The following is a 17,806-nucleotide window of genomic DNA, read 5'->3' as shown; positions in this document are numbered from 1 at the left end:
GCAACTAAGTGACACATGAAGTTTCTCACTGTAAAAACCAAACCAGGCCACTTAAAATACTCAATTTAAACAGCTAATTATTGAAATTGTTTAAAATAAAATACAATTTTTCCTAGGGAACTGTGTGATTTGCGGTAACTCTGCACAATATAGACAACTCTAAACAGCTGAAGCATTTTAAGTACTGGAAAACAAGATGAAAGAGAAGCAGCAATGATTTCTGAGGTTAACAGTACTTTTATTAGTAACATTTGAGAATGACAGTTTCAGTAAGTTCAATTTAGTAAGAGTCCACAGACATCTTTCTTTCTTTTACACTCCAAAATACCCAACTTTTTCAATTTCGCGTTTCAGTGCTTTGGGCTAAAAAGCCAGGCGTGAATTCGTCCAATATATTCAATTCACAGATTTGCAAAGTCAGAAGGAATACTAGGATTATCAAAGTTTGACCTCCTGTATAACACAGATTTTGGGTTTCCCTGATTTGACTACCATTTCAGTCCAGTAACCAGGGGATTTTCTTTAAGAAAAACACCAATGATGCTGTTTCACAGAACACAACCAACAAAATTAGCAAGCAGCCATACTACTTCTTCAGCTTCTTTTGAGCAGCCTTCTTCTTGACCATTTGTAACCTTTTCATAGCATTGAGTTGAGATTCCTGAGAAGTTGGGCCTTTTAAGGAGGCTGACTGATTACCAGTGTCTGCTGAGGTTTTACTTGCACTGCCCCCACTGCTACCTGCAGTCCCACTGTTGCCATTCCCACTGCTCAGCTGGCTGCTGGAGCTCGGCACAGTGCTGCTGGGACTGGGAAGACCCGCTTTGCTGACATTGTCACTGCTTACTGAACGGCTGAGAGTGGTCTTCCCCAGTGTCAGAGGTGGAGGAGGTTTCAGCTGACCAGGGTTTGTGCTGTTGTTGGCAGAAGCTATTTTTGACCCTAGTCCAGTTTTGGAAGTTGCCAACCCTGATAAACCCACAGGTTTCTGGTTATTTGAAGAAGCTGCAGGTTTCCCACTGGTGCTCTGTGCTGTTGATCCTAGTTTGGCAGTTGATGGATTGGCAGAGGAGGTTTTGGCTGCAAAAGCAGCCCATCCTGTAAGGCCACTGGTTGCTGAAGAGGAAACACTTGTACTGGCTGAGTTCCCTGAAATTGCTGCTGAGGTCTAGAATAAATAAAGCATTCTTATTATAGTAGCATCTATTTGTGTAACACACCACAGCAGGAATAGATCAAACCTCTGTCGCAGTTCTTTTCCAAGGATCACCCAGTGAATAATATTTCATCACTGATCATTACAGTTAAAAGTATTATCAAGAAAAGGAAGGGATGCCAGGCACGGCCAACTTTTAATTTCCCAGCCACATAAAGGCGGTATTACGTTTTCTTCCCTTCCTTGTATGGTTTGCAGGATACAATGTGGGTGATCCACCCATAAACTCTAAAAGATGGTTTAACTGAAGTAACTACAAAAAGCTCAAATTTGTAAAGTGTAAAAAATGGGAGGCAAGCCATCACCTTTGATTTTCTTTCTACTGTCATTACCTGCTGTCACTTTTTAATAAGATGGCAAATGCTCAGGCAAAATTCAGACACTGAGCAATTAAGAACTGCATTTATTAGTCTTTTGGTCAAAGTAGCAGTGTTTAAATTTTTTAATTTCCTTCTGTCCCCTCCTCTTGGTTCTTAGCAGCCTGTACCATAGATAGAATTAAAAAGGCACTAGACTTTTTCATGTAGTCCATCCATTCAGATATTGCAGATGACAAACTTATTGCAAACAATTTTTTCCTTCTCTGCAAAGACCTATACACATGAACTGCAGTTTCCACACCTTAAACCCTATAATCCTCAGTTTTCAGGTGGGGATAATACACAGTTGAAATACTACACCAGAGTTACACCAAACAACAGAGTCAAAGCGGAAATTAAATTCCTCTATTCAAGTAATACCTCTTCCATAATACATCCAGACAGCTTCTAAACAGTAAAGATGACAAATGAAACCAAGCCTATTACAACCCATTTAGGCATAGAAATAACTATGGAAGTGAAAAAAGTTATTCATTAAGTGTAACTGCTTAAGCAACAGCCATCATACTATTCATGATGGTTTGCATGCAGGCAGAGCAATGGCAAACATAACATTGAGCACATGAATAACTTTAATTCTGAGTTAAAGATGTGTTTTCCTAGGTAAGAGTCATGCTTTGGTAGACTACTGTGTTATTTATTACACTGCTTCTGCTTTACCAGCTTTGGCCAATTTGTGACTGTTTAATATTTGTGACTATTAAATAACTTGGAGAAACAGAAACATGAGGCAACATATGTAAGAAGCAGACACCTCTTAAATTAAATCTTGCAGAGTCAGCTGTTTCGCTATTATGGAATCATCCAGCTAGGCCGGAAAAGACCTTAAAGATCATTAAGTCCAACCACTAACGAGGCACTGCCAAGTTCACTATTATCATGATGAGAAACCTTCAAACTATCAAAATATGAATATGTTAATTGACCACACAGAAAAATTCATAGAATCATGGAATTGCTTGGGTTGAAATGGACCTTAATGATCATCTAGTTCTGACCTCCCTGCCACTCCTAAGAAACTAGACCAGGTTGCTCAAAGCCCTGTCCAGCCTGGCCTTCCAGTATCCACAGGGGCATCAACAACTTCTCTGGGCAACATGTTCCAGTGCCTCACCACCCTCACAGTAAAAAATTTCCTCCTAATATCTAATTTGAATCTACTCTCTTTCAGTTTAAAACCTTGTCCTATCTCTAGACTCCCTGATAAAGAGCCCCTCCCCATCTTTCCAGCAGGCTCCCTTTAGGTACTGGAAGGCTGCCACAAGGTCTCTGTGAAGCCTTCTCTTCTCCAGGCTCAACAAGCCCAACTCTCTTAGCCTGTCTTCATAGTGGAGGTGCTCCAGCCCCCTGATCATCTTTGCGGCCCTCCTATGGACCTGCTTGAGCAGGTTTCTGTCTGTCATATGCTAGGGGCCCCAGAGCTGAATGCAGTACTGCAGGTGGGGTCTTATGAGAACCAAGCACAGGGGGGAAATCACCTCCCTTAACCTTTTGATGCAGTCCAAGACTGCATCCAAGCCTGGCTTTCTGGGCTATAAATAACATAATTGAAAAAATTATAATATATGCAGTAAAATGTAAACTCTTCCTCTGGAAAATTTAAATTACATTACCTTGACCTCTGTTCTCTTAAATGCTAGAAAAGTTGTTGGGGTCTCAGGTTTTAACTTGATTTCTGGCTTCTTGACCAGTGGATCCTTCACAGCTGGTGCAACTGAAACCACTGCAGGAGCTGGTTTTTGAGGTGGCTTTTGTGTCTTCTGAGCCTGTATAAGTGGTAGGAAAAAAACAAAACAAACCCAAACCAAATTAGTTACAGGCCCAATAACACTGACTGTTTGGTCAATGGTTAACATTGACAGAAAAAGTGGTTTGACTCAGCAAAAAGCATGAACATTAGCAAATTGTAATCTAGCCTGTAAAATTTCAAGATGAATGGTGCTTGAGAAATAATGAAATAGGGTATGTGGAGGTAGTCCTGATTATGGCACTGAGGATGGGGTCCATCCAAAAAAAGATATTGAATAGGACTTGCTATTTCAGCATGGAAAGAGAGGCAGTGTTGGCACTTAGGGAACAGGAAAGCACTGGGCTTTCACAGAAATAAGGTAAAGACAAGTGGTCTTGAAGAGGACAGGCATAATCCAGCAGTACTGAGACGCAGGCTGCAAGAATGCTAAGAAGTAGCAGGTAAAATGGTGGAACTTATGCTGAAAGAAAAAACAGTAAAAGGCATATTGAAGGCAAATGCTGAATAGCTGTAATGGCTATCCTGTGCAGTAACTGACCTCAGGCAAACACTCCTCTGAGTTCAAAGGCCTGACAATCATCAGAATAATCATGTTTTTCAGTCACTGACGGTAACTCCCATGCTAGGATCTTACATGGATGCCTTCTCTTGTTTCTTAGTAGAGCCATTTCAACAGGTTACAATTTGCTAAGTTGTCACAGAACAGTTCCAAAATCGAACACACTTTCTGCTGTATAGAGGGCTTGATTTTCAAGTGTCAAAACTAAAGTCATGTGAACTAATACTTAATGTTTCCTGCAGCCAAAGAAGCTTTCTTACTCTGATGTTTTTTTCTTTTAATGAGATGAGTGGGATTCCTGTGGGATCAGGAATAATTAGTCTGTTTAGTCAAGAAATTAACATACAGATCAATCAAAATAAAGAAATTTATTTCCTGGAATATGCTACCCTCAGCTTGTTGTTGAGCCTGACAATACTTGTGTTGAGTGTTAGTAGTTGGACTGAAATTTGCAGTCTTGCCTTACAGGAAAACAACCATTCCTGTCCAAAGCTGAGAAGAAAACTAAACCTGTAGGGCTATCTGGTAGACATGTACTAAAACCTGAAATTAAAAAAAAGTTTTAAACTGCTGCATAGCAGGTAGGAAATAATCCTACTTCACTCTTCTTAAATTCTGCTTTTTAAAAAGCTTTGTTTAAGAAGCACATTACAGAATACTCTTTCAGATGCTACATTAAAAACCACAGCTGCAGCAAGGGAAGCACTGCTGAGAAAAGTTGCTCTCCAACATGCCTCCAAAGATTTCTGCAACCCATAGAATACTGTCATGGATCAGAAATAGCCTGCTGTATTCAAATAGAGTCATGCAAGACAAAAAACTGACTCCTACCATTCTTTTCATCTGCCTGGTACAGCGGGCACAATACCATACAAGTCGAGGATCATTCGCTTCCTTGTCTGTCACCTGAGGTTTATGGCAATCCTGGTGGTAGAGATTATGGCACTCCTGACACTCCACTAGCTGATTCCCAGAAATAACTGTCATTTGCCTGCAGAGCAAATAGTTGAGAACAGATTATAGAAGAAAGTACTTAAAGGATTATCCAATTGTTGCAAATTTTGCAAGGCTTAAGACAAAAACTAAAAAATATTTGCTTTCACTTATATTTTCTACCTGTGAAAAATGAAACACCGCGCGAGTTCTTCCCAACAAATATTTTAGAAATTTTGTATTTTTTTAAGGTAATTTCTTTCAAGAAAATTTAAAACTTCTATACTATTAAACGTGTGTAGATGACACTTTTGATTTCCCTGCTTGACTTTTGTATTAGAAATGTCTCACATGCTTTACTTCACCTGGGCATTTTATGGGTACCTCACTGTATACCAATTCTGACTTCCTCATTATGTTAGCATATGAAGGCCTAGTCTACATTTGGATAATTTTGCTATAGGCTGTACAGCAGTACAGTTCGAGAACAAATAATTTCTCAATTACAAGCCTTTAAGAGTGCTTTCTGCTACAGGATTTAAAACCATCATCATCCGAGCTGTATAGTACTTTAAAGATATTTTAGTAGCTATCCTTTTGGTCCCTACTACATAGAGAGATACTTGGAATTTGAGATAATACCAGCACCATGGAAAGATAGAATAGAAAGGATTAACTGTGCAGTCCTGCCTTGAAGCAAACATATAAGCTGCTGATGAGGACTTCATTTTGCGTGGGCTTCTAGTGAAAGTAATCATGCTGTATGAATGACAAATTAGTGATACACACATGACTGCGAATATGTCTGTGAATTAGCCAAATACCATTTTCCTTATGATTTCAGATGACAAATCAAGCTATTTAATTGCTAAGCTGCTTTTGCTCATATCCCCGAGGAGCAGGTATCCAGGTAACCATGGAAACTCTATTTGTACATGGGTGGGGAAAGGTAATCCCTTATTTCTTTATATAACAGGAAAATGAAGTCTGAAGGCATTGTCCATATGGATACTAGAGCATTTTCTAAGAAATATTTCTCTTTTAAATGGGTTATATAGAAAGAGAGGGAGAAACCTTTCTGAAATTCCAGGGCCCATTATTTTAGACACAGGATATTTCAAAAAGCCATGTTTGTTTCTTATTCCTAAGTAAACCGGGTCAGAACAAAGCAATGATGTTTCAACCCCAAGTCTCAAGGGGAGATACTCATCCTATTTTAAAATTACAAAGAACAATCCCAGACTGATTAAAAAAACATGAACTCTTCATTCCCAGAAACAAGTTAAACTGGAGATATTTTAAAATTATATGATAACAGAGAAACAAACCTGATGATTTTTTACCTTCAGAAAACAAATAGACAAAACAGTATTAATAAAAAATAAGGTTGTCCTTTCAAAACCAGGCTTTCTAAAAGACATTTTTGTTTTTTTTTTGTTGTGAGAGACAGAGCTCACTATCACCAGCAAATTGCATGTAGTATTTATAACTGAGCAGACATGTAACTGGCGAGTCTTGTTTTTCTAAGATCTGCAGGTATTAGAGTTATTTTAATACTCTCTCTCTCCTTATTCCTAACTTGGTATAAATGAAGAAGAAAAACACCACAGGCATCAACATTTGATACTCCTAATCACTATGAAAATACATTTCACACTTGGCAAATCTTGAAGAAACATCTGATTTCTCTAGTTTTTACATCTATAGAAAAGGAATAGCTAATATCCAGATGCACTCTTTTTGCATTTGTGAACCCAGAGCTGGATTCCTGTTAATTTGTCATCTTAAGCAACTTAAAATATAAACTCTTTTGCTGTGAACCTCACCTACTCTGCAATCAGACACAATGTTTTTATTCACGATTGAATAATGTATTGAGTTATTAAAACATGCCATTTTCTAAATACTACTCATACTTGAGTTATTTTACAAAGTGCTTTTGTATTTCCTATTTACTGGGATGTTATAATTTCAGCTTAAGACTGCCAACCCCAAAGACAGCCCACATGTTGACTGCCGAGCAGTAAATAGTGGAATACTGTCTAACTAGCGTGCTGGATTTGGAAAGTCTGAAGTATAAGTACTTCAAAAACATCCTGTCCAGCATGAGCTGGAGACTGAAAACCACATGACATCAGTTCCAGCAGGTTTCATGTAAAATGAAAACAAATACTGAGTGGTGGGTAGCTATTGCCAGCCCTCTATAATGGGTTGTTTCTTTCCCTGATGTGCTTCTCCCTTTTGCACCAGCTTAATGAGAGATATTTTAGTTAGCCAGGATAAATGTATCTTTTGCAAGAGCACTATGAATTTGTGACCATGACTAGCCAGAAGCAACACCTTTGGCTGCCTGGTTAAATGCTGAGTAAGTAACAGCTAATGGAACCATACACCTTGCTGGTGCTTTTTAAAGCAAAGTCTTGGCTATGCTAGGCACAGTAATTGCATTTTCTTTTTGTACTTCGCAGGCATTTGTCCTTATGCCTGTCATTTTCCCTTTGCCAGGGAAGATGCAGAATTAATAATCCACAGCAGCTCAAGACTATCTAAACAAAACTTTTCTTTGTCCCCTCCTGCCAAGTAAGTTAATAGCATGCTGTTTTAGTGGCATTTTAACATACTGCTGAACATGGCTTTGCCCCTTTAGGACACAGCAAAAATGGAATTTGCAAGAATATTTAATACTTCAAATGTTGTAACTGTTCTTCCTTTTTCAATGTCTATAATAAGAAATTAAACATTTGTGCTAACACAAGGGAATAATGGGACATGAAATATCATCAGTCCACGACTGGTTAACAGTATAACTAGTTGTAATAATTCTTCTCCAAGCATTGGAGAAACCTCCTTATCTGTAGAACAGGAATGACCATAGAAATGAGTGAAGAACAAAGTTATGAAGTACAGTTTCCTAACTGACTTAAGCTGAACTAAAATACATACTGCTCCCCGAAGCTCAGTCCAATGTTCATCTGTCCTGGCTCTCCATTGCTGCATCCACACATGTGCCAGCATAAGCATTTATACACACTAAACTGACTGAAAACTAAACCAACTGAAAAACCCAAGTGGAGAGATGATCCAGAAGCTGATTCAGCTGATCACAAACCTAAGTGGGTAATACATCCCCTAAACAGGACAGAGAAGGAGGTACAACTGGGATAGCCAAACTCTTCCTTTTGGCAGCAGTGAGGACATACAACGATATAAATAATCTGTGAAACCAAAGCCTAATGTGATTTGATCCCAGGGTGGATATTCAAAAGCGTATTTTACACTTCTCTTAACCCTAAATATATTGTTAGTGGAATGCTACTAAGATCCAATTTTAGAGCCCTTACTGAAAAGTAAAAAGAACCTGTGTTGACTGCAAGACGTATTTACACTATTAACTGAAAAAAACATTGCTACGTGTAAACTACAGTCAAATGATTACGAAGAGGACCAACACATATCGATCTTGTAATAACGCCTCTTAAAAGGTTTTAATTTCAGCTGATTTGTTTAAAAATGCTTATCATTGCCATTAATATTTTAACTTGTTTTCCAATAATTAAAAATTAGTGTTTGTCATGATAGGTTTGCACCATGTCTAATTATTTTATTTGTCACTTACCTTTTCCTGAAGAAGAAAAGCTGGTTTTCTCATTAAGGGTTGTATTTTCAAAAAAACATTCTTATTCATGAAGGCTGCTTAAATGTATTATCAATTTTGGATATGTGCTTAAGTGATTTTCAGAATAAAAACTACAGAAAGTATTAATACACAACATGAACAAAAAAGTGACAATTTCAATGAAGCAATGTTGACTGACCTGCAAACAACACAGGCTAATCCCATTTCCATAGCAAAGTCATCAGCACTGGTTTCCTCAAAGCTAGACAAATCAGGCATGGACAAATCCTTGCTTGTCTGAACCGTAATAGGAGAGGAACGAGCCTCTGGCTTCTCTACTCTGGGCTTCTTTGGTGTATCAGCTCCTTCAGTGGAATCCCCTTTTATCTATAACACACACACAGAGAATGTGAAAATGCAACAAGCTAATGGATATTATCAAAATGAAAAAACTACTGGAAAAATTAGGCTAGCAGTATAAGAAGATGTACTTTACACAGCATACACAAAACATTTTCCTCAGATATGTATTTTCATCAAAATATTTATGAGCTAGAAGCTCAAGTCCACTTTTTGTACTTCACCTCAACATCTCTAAAAAAGTTTTGGGAATCCCACATTTCATCTTGCTGCATACCAGTAACCTCTCATTACCAGGACATTTAAAACATAGGATCTCAGATTGGAAGGGACATTTTAAAGCTCATCTAGTTCAAACCACCTGCAATGATCAGGGAAAACATTCACAGAATAATTATGACAAGACTTCTGCTGGATTGCCTAAATGGCAATGTGACTGGATAACACAGCTCCCAGACTATGCACCATTAGATAAGTCAACAGGTTAAAAAGGAGAGCTTTTGCCTAAAACGCCTTCAAGTTTATTAACGAAGTTATTTTTAACAAAAATTACTTACTTTATCAGCAGACCTTTTTTCTGCTTCTTTTTTCACCTTTTCTGATGCAGTGGGCTTGCCATTGTTGTTGCCAGAAGGCAAACTAGAAGCTTTAGGCTCTTGCTTACTGGAAATAGGTTTGGTAACAGATACTTTCGGTTGCTCTACTTCCTAAAAACAGAAACAAAAATTGAAGGTAAATCCTACATTTCAATTAATTCCTAGTTTGCAATTACTTAGAAAACAGGATATACAAATAACATGTCATACAACATGATCATCGATTTAACGTTTCTTAAATGTCTTCATATCACACTGACAATTTAGTGTGTTTAAGCTGCAGACAATTATTAAAACCTCCCCTTATCAGTCATCTTCCAAGGGAAAAGGACTCCTTTTCCAAAAACAGATGCTCTTTGGAACATTATTAAAAAGGAAAACTTTTCTGCTTTGAAAATTCAAAGAAAGAATGAACACAAATTTTCAAATTAATTCTCAGGTCAAAATTCCATATAAGCTGAAAACTTAAGTTGACATCTGATGTCACTAGACAGCAATACTGCATTCCCTCATGGCGAAAAACATTGACTTCTGCTTAATCTCAGTCCACATTCACCTATCAGATTAATAAATTTAGCTCTCAACAGAAACCAATAGTTATTCATGATGCATTAGTGGCAGCAGCGGATAAGCACCAAGCGAGTCTGTAAATGAGTGATTAATCACACCGATATACATAGCCCCCCCCAGCCTGGTAAGAAGGGAATAATTGCCTGCTGTTTACTGGGACAGGTCCTGAGCCCTGAGCTTCAGCCGCATCGCCACCAAGTTTGCTGACTTCCTGTTGCATCCAGAATCAGAAATGGATTTCCTCATCTACTCGACAGTGGTTATCCTGTGCTCCTTACTCTGTTCTTGGATTTCATGGTCAACCATAAATTAACCCTACAACCTGAGAATGCAAGGAAAGGAATTCTTGTACTTTTTTTCCATTTCTGAGCTTTGCAGCCCAGCTGATACTGAAGACACACTGAAAAGAGGAGAACAAAAGATTTCTTCCTCTGGCATGAGCTTCAGTCTCACCTAAGGACAGGCAATTACCAGCCAAGCTATTATCAGAATTGGCTTCCAAGCCTCTCTGCACTATGATTTGGCTCCCTGCTTCCTCTTTGAACCACAAACTAATGCTTCTTTGAGTTCTGACACAGAGGGCACCTCAGAGTTTTGAGACCTGTGTTAGAAGGAACTGCAGTTTAGGTTTCAGGGAGTTAACAATTTGAATAGAAAGGAGTTAGACCAAACAGTACAAGCATGATGTATGCTGTAACAGTAATAATGCCTTTTAGTTATTTGGAACCATGTACATGTAGAAATGAAATATTACTAATATATCAGCATATAGACCATCATTTGCACATACCCATCTGACTTCTAGGCATCCTAAGGGAGAACACTACCTCATTATCCATATGGCAATATGTAGCAATATGAGGATGTCCCTGCTTGGTTATTTCCATACACTAATCTCAGATTCAAATATTCTCTCTAGCAGGTGTTTAGTGATTTCCAGGAGATGAAAAATAATGTTTATCCATTGGATGGCAATGGTTTCAGCCTGCAAATCATTTTTGCTTTGAACCATTTGGTGTTCTTCATTCTCATATGACTTCATCAACAGAATTTCAAGAAAACAGATCCAGCTTTATCAATAAATAGCTTGTTTTGTTGCATATTTATCTGTGGCATAAATAATCTGAATTTTAAAGACCTTTTAGCTCTGACTGTAACTGGAGAAATACATATTTCTGGGTTCACCTTAGTGTGTATGATGGCTTACATACAAAAATGACAAAACTGATATAAAAGTGAACACAAAAAATACTATTACAAAATCATGACAACCACAATATAGTACAGATCTTGGTACACTAAAAAGGTAAAGAAGGGTTGTTTTTTTTTTTCTATTAACTTTAATTTAATGGATTATGTTGCATAAAAGGGGAATGATGAACATTCCATAATTATATTTTCCTTCATTTCTGATTCTCTTTCAAGTTTTCAGCTATAGAAGACAGACGAGGAATAGCAAGAGCTTTAAAAAGGCATACAAAAAAATACATGCTCTCTTATACCAATACCTTCTGAGGGGGACGATAGCTTGAGTCAGTTCCTCTGGCCAAAGACTCATCAAGAAGGGCCTTCAGCTTTTCAGCAGAGTCCTTACTCTTCGAATGCAAGAAGCCCAGGGCTTTCAGAAAAATGGGATCAAGCTCCAAATTCACTGTAGCAGCCATAGTGTTATCTTTGGAAAGGAAAAATAATGACAACTTATATGGAGCATAACTCAAACAGCATGTGGCTAACTATCTCACAGATTTTTGTTTTAATTGAAATTATATTAAATCACAGCAAGGATGATAGGTGAATTAATTATCATCATTAGAAAATAACCGACTGTGAACCTCAGAGCTGCAGAACTTGAATTTGGCTTTATATCCAAAATGATGTCAAACTCATTCTTTCGCATATCTGATGCTCAGAAACTAAACTCATCATACTTTCATAAATGGTACAAATATTCCCTATTCTTAATATTCTGTAAGTACAGAATATTGAAAAGTATGTAAAGTAAGTGTAAACTTCAAAATAAAGCAGTTACTACCCTTCTCCTTCACATTATTTGCATATACAGTGATTTTTAGCTTGTTGCTCATTTAAGAATTACAAAGGAAAATCTTACTTGAAGAAAAAATAACTTTTGATACTTCTGAAAAGAACAGCTCATTGTAACATATAATATAAAATATATAAACCAGCTAGTGTATGATTTTTACATTACAATTAAAAATCTGGGAAAAAAAAAACGTTGTCCATTTTTAAATTCAGCTGAAACAGTGAGAAAGTTTATAAGTCAGACTGTGATTTACCCAAGTCCCCTTGTAACAGCCCAGGTTTTCATATCAAGTAATGATTATCCAGAGCTCTAAGATGCCTGCACTGCAGAGTCTTCTCTGTGGAAGCTCTAAGTAGTCCATTTACATCAGAAATTGACCTACAAAGATAGACAGCTCTCTAACTCAATCAGGAATTAACAATAATTTAAGAAATAACGAGGGAAGAAAAGTTTCCTGCCCTCTTCCAAAATGGTTGATAAATGGTATTAATAATCCCTTCAAATCCCATGTGAAACACATCAGTGGTTTGCTGTTGGTGTTGGTTTTTTTTTGGTTTTTTTTTTTGTTTTTTTTTTTTTTTAATACAGTTATCTAGAAAACATTCTTGAAAAGGCTTTTATTAGTTCTGCTCAAAAGCAGTTCTGCTCAAACTGCCAGGACAGCTTGTTCAGCTGGAGCTTCCAAGGTTTTGTCTGATGAATTCCTTTTCACATTCAAGGCAGTGAACTTTTACCTCTCTGGCCAAAACACCAGCAGTGGCAGCCTGCTCCCTCAGCACTTCCCTAGAAGTCTCCAGGAGCCTTTATCTCACGCTGAGCTTTTACAAGACACCAGAGAACTGCTTGACTGAAAACATCAAGGAGTTTGAGATACAGCAGATTTCATAGGGATTTTATCAATGGACCCAGCAGAGAGCTACGAATCTTCCTCAAGAGTCTCTTCTCTCTTCCTTCATCTTTGCTACTTGTCAAATCGCATTTTGATGGCCACAGAACTTCTAGTAAGTACCACACACCAGCTATCCTGCTTTTTCAATGACCAAGCAGAGACTGTGGTGTGAGCCCCATGCAGACAATACAGTCTCTTTCTGATGTTTATAAGAAGTGAATTCAATGCGCATGGAAAGCACATACCCTCTTTTTTAATGCATCTACCTCTGATAAATTTTCAGGCTGCTGCTCCTGAGTTCTGTGGGTAGGTTCTCTCTTCCATTTCTTAAATTAGGACTCTGCTAAACCCTCTGCTGAATGAAAACAGTAGAATTAAAAAAACCTTCAGAAATGTGGAATAATTCCCTGTTAAAAAACAAAAACCAAACAACCTTTCAGCTTCCTTTCTGAGCCTTCTTCTAGGAATATATATTTGTGTATGCAAGGAACAGGTAACCTCAACAGTCATTAGCAGCCAATTCAGGATGCCTGTAGTATTTAGACAGCAAGTGTAAGCAAATTAATTCCATTTTCATCTTTCTGTCGGTAACACTTCCCAGATTTATTTCTAGCTCTATCCTTTTAAAGACATATATTGTAAAGAAACTGTTAAAGCCCAAATTTCAAAAAGGTTCTCAGTATTTCTTGTTTTATTTGCATACCAAATTGAGCAATTCTTTCTCTGTTCCTAAGGGTGAATTATAATATCATAAGCTATTGCAGTTATAACTGGCATATCACAAGAAATTTATCATGAGAAGGGAAGGAACCGGGCTTATTAAACAGCTCAAGTATGCTCAGTTTAGGCATATATTTTAAAATTAAAATCTACTGTAAGTTAAAGAAGGTAAGTATATTTAATGGAAAGATGAACACATCAATTAAAATTGATGTGTTTTAAAATTGCCATAATCTGAAAAAAAGTAAATTGACACAAGGCTAATACCATTACGTGGCTGGCTGCAAAAGTCATCTTATTGCTTTTGCTAGTGGAATTTTCCAGGTTTACAGATCAGAACACTGGTTTGACACTTATAAACCTAAGACCGAATTGTATTCATTCATCTTTTCATTCAAAAACTGCTCTTCTGGTACTGAAGTCAGCATATAGCAACTTGATAGCCTTGGAGCTGTAGTACAGTGTTTTAACAATGCTGCCATATGTTATTCTGTGCAAGAGGACTCCTTGACTTTCCTGTTGAAGTGGTACCTTTATACAGAAGGTAATTTAAATGTTGCCTAGGAAAAAAAGTGAGTAGTATGATGTTTTTTGTGTATCAGTTAGATAATGCAGCTCTAAGATCAGAGAGCTGTGTTATAATCCTTCAACCCACAGGAGAACTGTTTTGCACAAAGCAGTAACTGAAGTGAACATGAAGGCAACTCATGGAGCAGGGACAGGAACTCAAGCACACACTCTTGCAACTAAGCATTAACCCATTAAGAGAAGGCTGCATGGAGATCTCATAGCAGCCTTCCAATATGTGAAGGGGGCCTACAAGGATGCTGAAGAAGGACTCTTCCTCAAGGGCTGTAGTGATAGGACAAGGTGTAACAGGTTTAAACTTCAACAGAAGTTCAGGTTAGATATAAGGAAGAAGTTCTTTACTGTGGGGGTGGTGAGGCACTGGAACGGGTTGCCCAAAGAAGTTGTAAATGCTCCATCCCTGGCAACGTTCAGTGCCAGCTTGGACAGCCTTGAGCAACATGGTCTGAGGCATCCCTGCCCATGGTAAGGGGGTTGGAACTAGATGATCTTAAGATCCTTTCCAACCCTAACTATTCTATGATTCTATGATCTTTCTTAACTTAGGTGTCTGTCTGACACTTCTTCACTATTATATGAGAACTTTTAATGATGGATAGACAAGACCAAATATAAGGTAACAAACCCCTCTGAAGTATCTGTGATAACATGAAAAATCCTACAATAGACGATCATGGAGCAACCTCCCAGTGAGCAAACTAAGTGGTTTAAATCACTGTGAGTGAAAAATGTTAGTGGGTTGTTATTCTTAAAACATCTATGAACTTTTTTGAGTCTCTCATTTCTTGAACATATTATTGTCTTCTGCCAAACACACATAAGCTTAATTGAGCACTATGCAGAATATGTGGCCTTCCAATTTAATAGACTTCTTAGATTTCCAGGGTGTGAGAGTCCCTTTTTTAAAAAAATTTATTTGACAGCTATTATTTTGCATGCCTACACATGTATTATCTTATTTATCATAACTTTCAGTTAAATGGATCTACTCACATTACATTTTCAGACATGACCGTATTTTCATCTATTTCTGAGCTCCTATTCCTGAGACAGGTATACAGTTTAAGATATTTTCCAAGGAAGTACGCACCTTAAATTTATTGCTATGCTATTATCAAACTACACTGCAATGCTATTATCACACCTATTCTTTATAAACTCAGCAATACTTTTTCTCTGACACTGAAGATTAAAAGGACTTCCACATATCCTCTTTAGCGGCCTTCAACATCTGTAGCAGTTAACTTAAAACATGAATCAGTAGCACAAAATTTCTTCCAGTGCACTGAAGAGTGTTCATCAATAATTTATCACCATAATATCAACTAATCTTTTCTTTTTCTTTCTCCTTTGGATTCTTCTATTCCTCAGGATTTTCTGTCTTCCTCACCAACCTAATGTCTGTGACAGTTGCAGATTTTGCTTATTTACCAACAACGCCTTTTCCAGATCACTCTCAGAGTTAAGTCTTAATAAAGCAGATCAAGAAAAATCTTAAAAGAAGGAAAAAACCAACTTCTACTTTCAGTTTTTGTTTTAGTACCTTTATCATGACAACATAATTAATGATAACGTAATTTCTCAGTTACCTCCCATGAGGGATATTTCAAAACCCACACACTTAAGTAGTATGGACAATTGTAATAATCAGAACAATTGTATTAAGCAGCTCTTATTCATTTGACATCTTCTGAAAGACTTTTAGAAGACTGGATTAAATCTTCTGCTATAGAGTTACTAGTACTGCTGTCCTTCATTTTACATTCTAATTTACTATATATTTTATACTGTACTTTTTAATAGTTCAATCAATACCAGAGTAACTTTGTAAGACTGCACTAGTGCCCTCTATTTGCTATTTTCAACTCATCACAAACAGCACATTATTTAAGAATCACAGAATCATTAAAATTGGAAGGAAGCCCAAGTGGTCACTCTGTGCAACCTCCTGCTCAAAGCAAAGTCAACACTGCATTCAGATCAGCTTGCCCAGGACTTTGTCCAGCTGGATCTTAAAAATCTCTAAAGGCAGGAATGTGACAAACCTTCTGGGACACCTGTCTCAGTGCTTGACTGTCCTAATTTCCTTACTTTGAACTGGAAGCTGCAACTTCTGCTGTCTCTTGTTTTCCTGCAGTCCACACGAGTAGAAAGACTAGCTCTGGCTTCTCTTAGGTATATAAAGGATTCCATTAGGTCCCCCCAAGGCCATGGTAGACGACATCCAACACTCACCCTTCACCTTCAGATCTAGTTATTTTGTCACAGAGGACAAGCCAGTTAGTCTGGCATGATTTATCCTTGGTAGATCCCAAGCTGTCTATTCCCAGTCACCACCTTCTTATGCCTATAAATGCTTTCCTCATGCAGGCGGAAGGAGTGAAGCTGACCAGCCTGTAATTCTCTGTATTGTCCTTCTTGCAGATGAGTGTAAGATTTGCCTTTCTGTAGTTTTGGGGTACCTCCCCCAATCTCATGGCCTCTCAAAGATGACAGTAGCTTTTGTTCCTATAGTTGTGTTGCCATAAACATCAGTTTTATAAAAAAAGTCTTTATTCAATTAAATGAGATAATCATCCCAACTCAACTGAGATTTGCTAATTCCTGCTACCACCAAGCTTCATTATTCTGCAAAAAAAGGACTAGAAGATACTGTTCAAACAGATGTCACTGCCCACTGGTTTAAGTTACTGGTAAATTGATTACATCTCCACCCTTCCCTAATTCAACGCCTACCAAAATTTATCAGGCTTATACATTCCCTAGATACCATTCTCCTGGCGATTTCTCAGTGGAAAAAACAAGCTTTCGTTAAAGCTGAACTGCCGAATTAGTGACACCAAAGCCAGCACCCGATCCTTTGCAACATTCCTGCTGCAAATTTCTCCCTGACTTTCCCCTTAAGAATGACAGAAAGTAACTCCTTCAAGACAAAACGCTTAGGAGAGCAAAACGCCACCACCTTTAATACCAAAATACCCGCACAGTGCCGGACACGCCGCCCCGAGACCCCGGCAGATCCCCGAGCGCGGCTCCGGGGACCCTCCCCCCGCTCCCGTTACTGCCCGGCCCGCTCTTCCTTCCAAGGATCGCGGCACCGGGAGCGACCGTCCCTTCAGACACAAACAGGAGGAGCGGCAGCACCCGCTGAGAAGAACGGACTCCAAGTGTGAATATAAACCGCACTCATCCAAACCCCTTCCTCCCGACCCCCTTCTTACCGAGCAGCAGGATAAAGACGCCCTCACGGACCTGGGTCCGACGCCTCACCACTCCTCGCCCACAACCAGAGCCCCAACACAGAGGTTCCGGCCGAGGCGGAGCACCGGCTAGGACCGCGCGCAGGAAGGGGCGGAGTCAGGGCGGAAGCGGCAGAGCCGGTGCGGTGTGTTGGCGGCCGTGTGCGGGGTCGGGAGCGCGCTGCGTGCGGGGCGGGGTAAGGCGGGAGTCGCGCCCGCCTCAAGCGAGGTGGCTGTGGCGGGTCTTGTCTTGTCTTGCTGCGGCGGGAAGAGGTCGGCGCTCCAGGGAGCTCCCTGAGAGGGAGCGGCTGGCGAGGCTGCGGCGGCTCAGGGGGCAGCCCTCCCG

At 38.8% G+C, this 17,806-nt stretch overlaps 1 protein-coding gene across 3 annotated transcripts; it reads right to left on the bottom strand.

Moving 5' to 3' along the window:
- Window positions 1–217: 217 nt before the first annotated feature.
- On the bottom strand, window positions 218–17,268 carry INTS12 (integrator complex subunit 12). 3 transcript variants are annotated; one of them, XM_057404588.1, is made up of 8 exons: window positions 16,958–17,268; window positions 13,159–13,268; window positions 11,489–11,652; window positions 9,372–9,521; window positions 8,654–8,841; window positions 4,737–4,896; window positions 3,210–3,362; window positions 218–1,168 (listed from the first exon to the last, which is right to left on the bottom strand). In XM_057404588.1, exons 3-8 carry the CDS (start codon window positions 11,642–11,644, stop codon window positions 587–589), a joined length of 1,389 nt encoding a protein of 462 aa, XP_057260571.1. In that variant the 5' UTR covers window positions 11,645–11,652; window positions 13,159–13,268; window positions 16,958–17,268; the 3' UTR covers window positions 218–586. The 3 variants fall into 3 exon arrangements, with proteins under 3 accessions (XP_057260571.1, XP_057260573.1, XP_057260572.1); XM_057404590.1 differs by having other exon boundaries at window positions 13,159–13,265; XM_057404589.1 differs by lacking the exon at window positions 16,958–17,268 and having other exon boundaries at window positions 13,180–13,545.
- Window positions 17,269–17,806: the final 538 nt, after the last annotated feature.

This window comes from Pezoporus wallicus, unplaced genomic scaffold (assembly GCF_028554395.1).
Source record: "Pezoporus wallicus isolate ANWC-B61680 ecotype Strahan unplaced genomic scaffold, APGP_CSIRO_Pwel_v1 contig_1583, whole genome shotgun sequence".
Taxonomy (NCBI): Eukaryota; Metazoa; Chordata; class Aves; order Psittaciformes; family Psittacidae; genus Pezoporus; species Pezoporus wallicus.
Note: the sequence above shows the minus strand (reverse complement) of the source record. Positions and strands in the feature narration are given on the sequence as shown.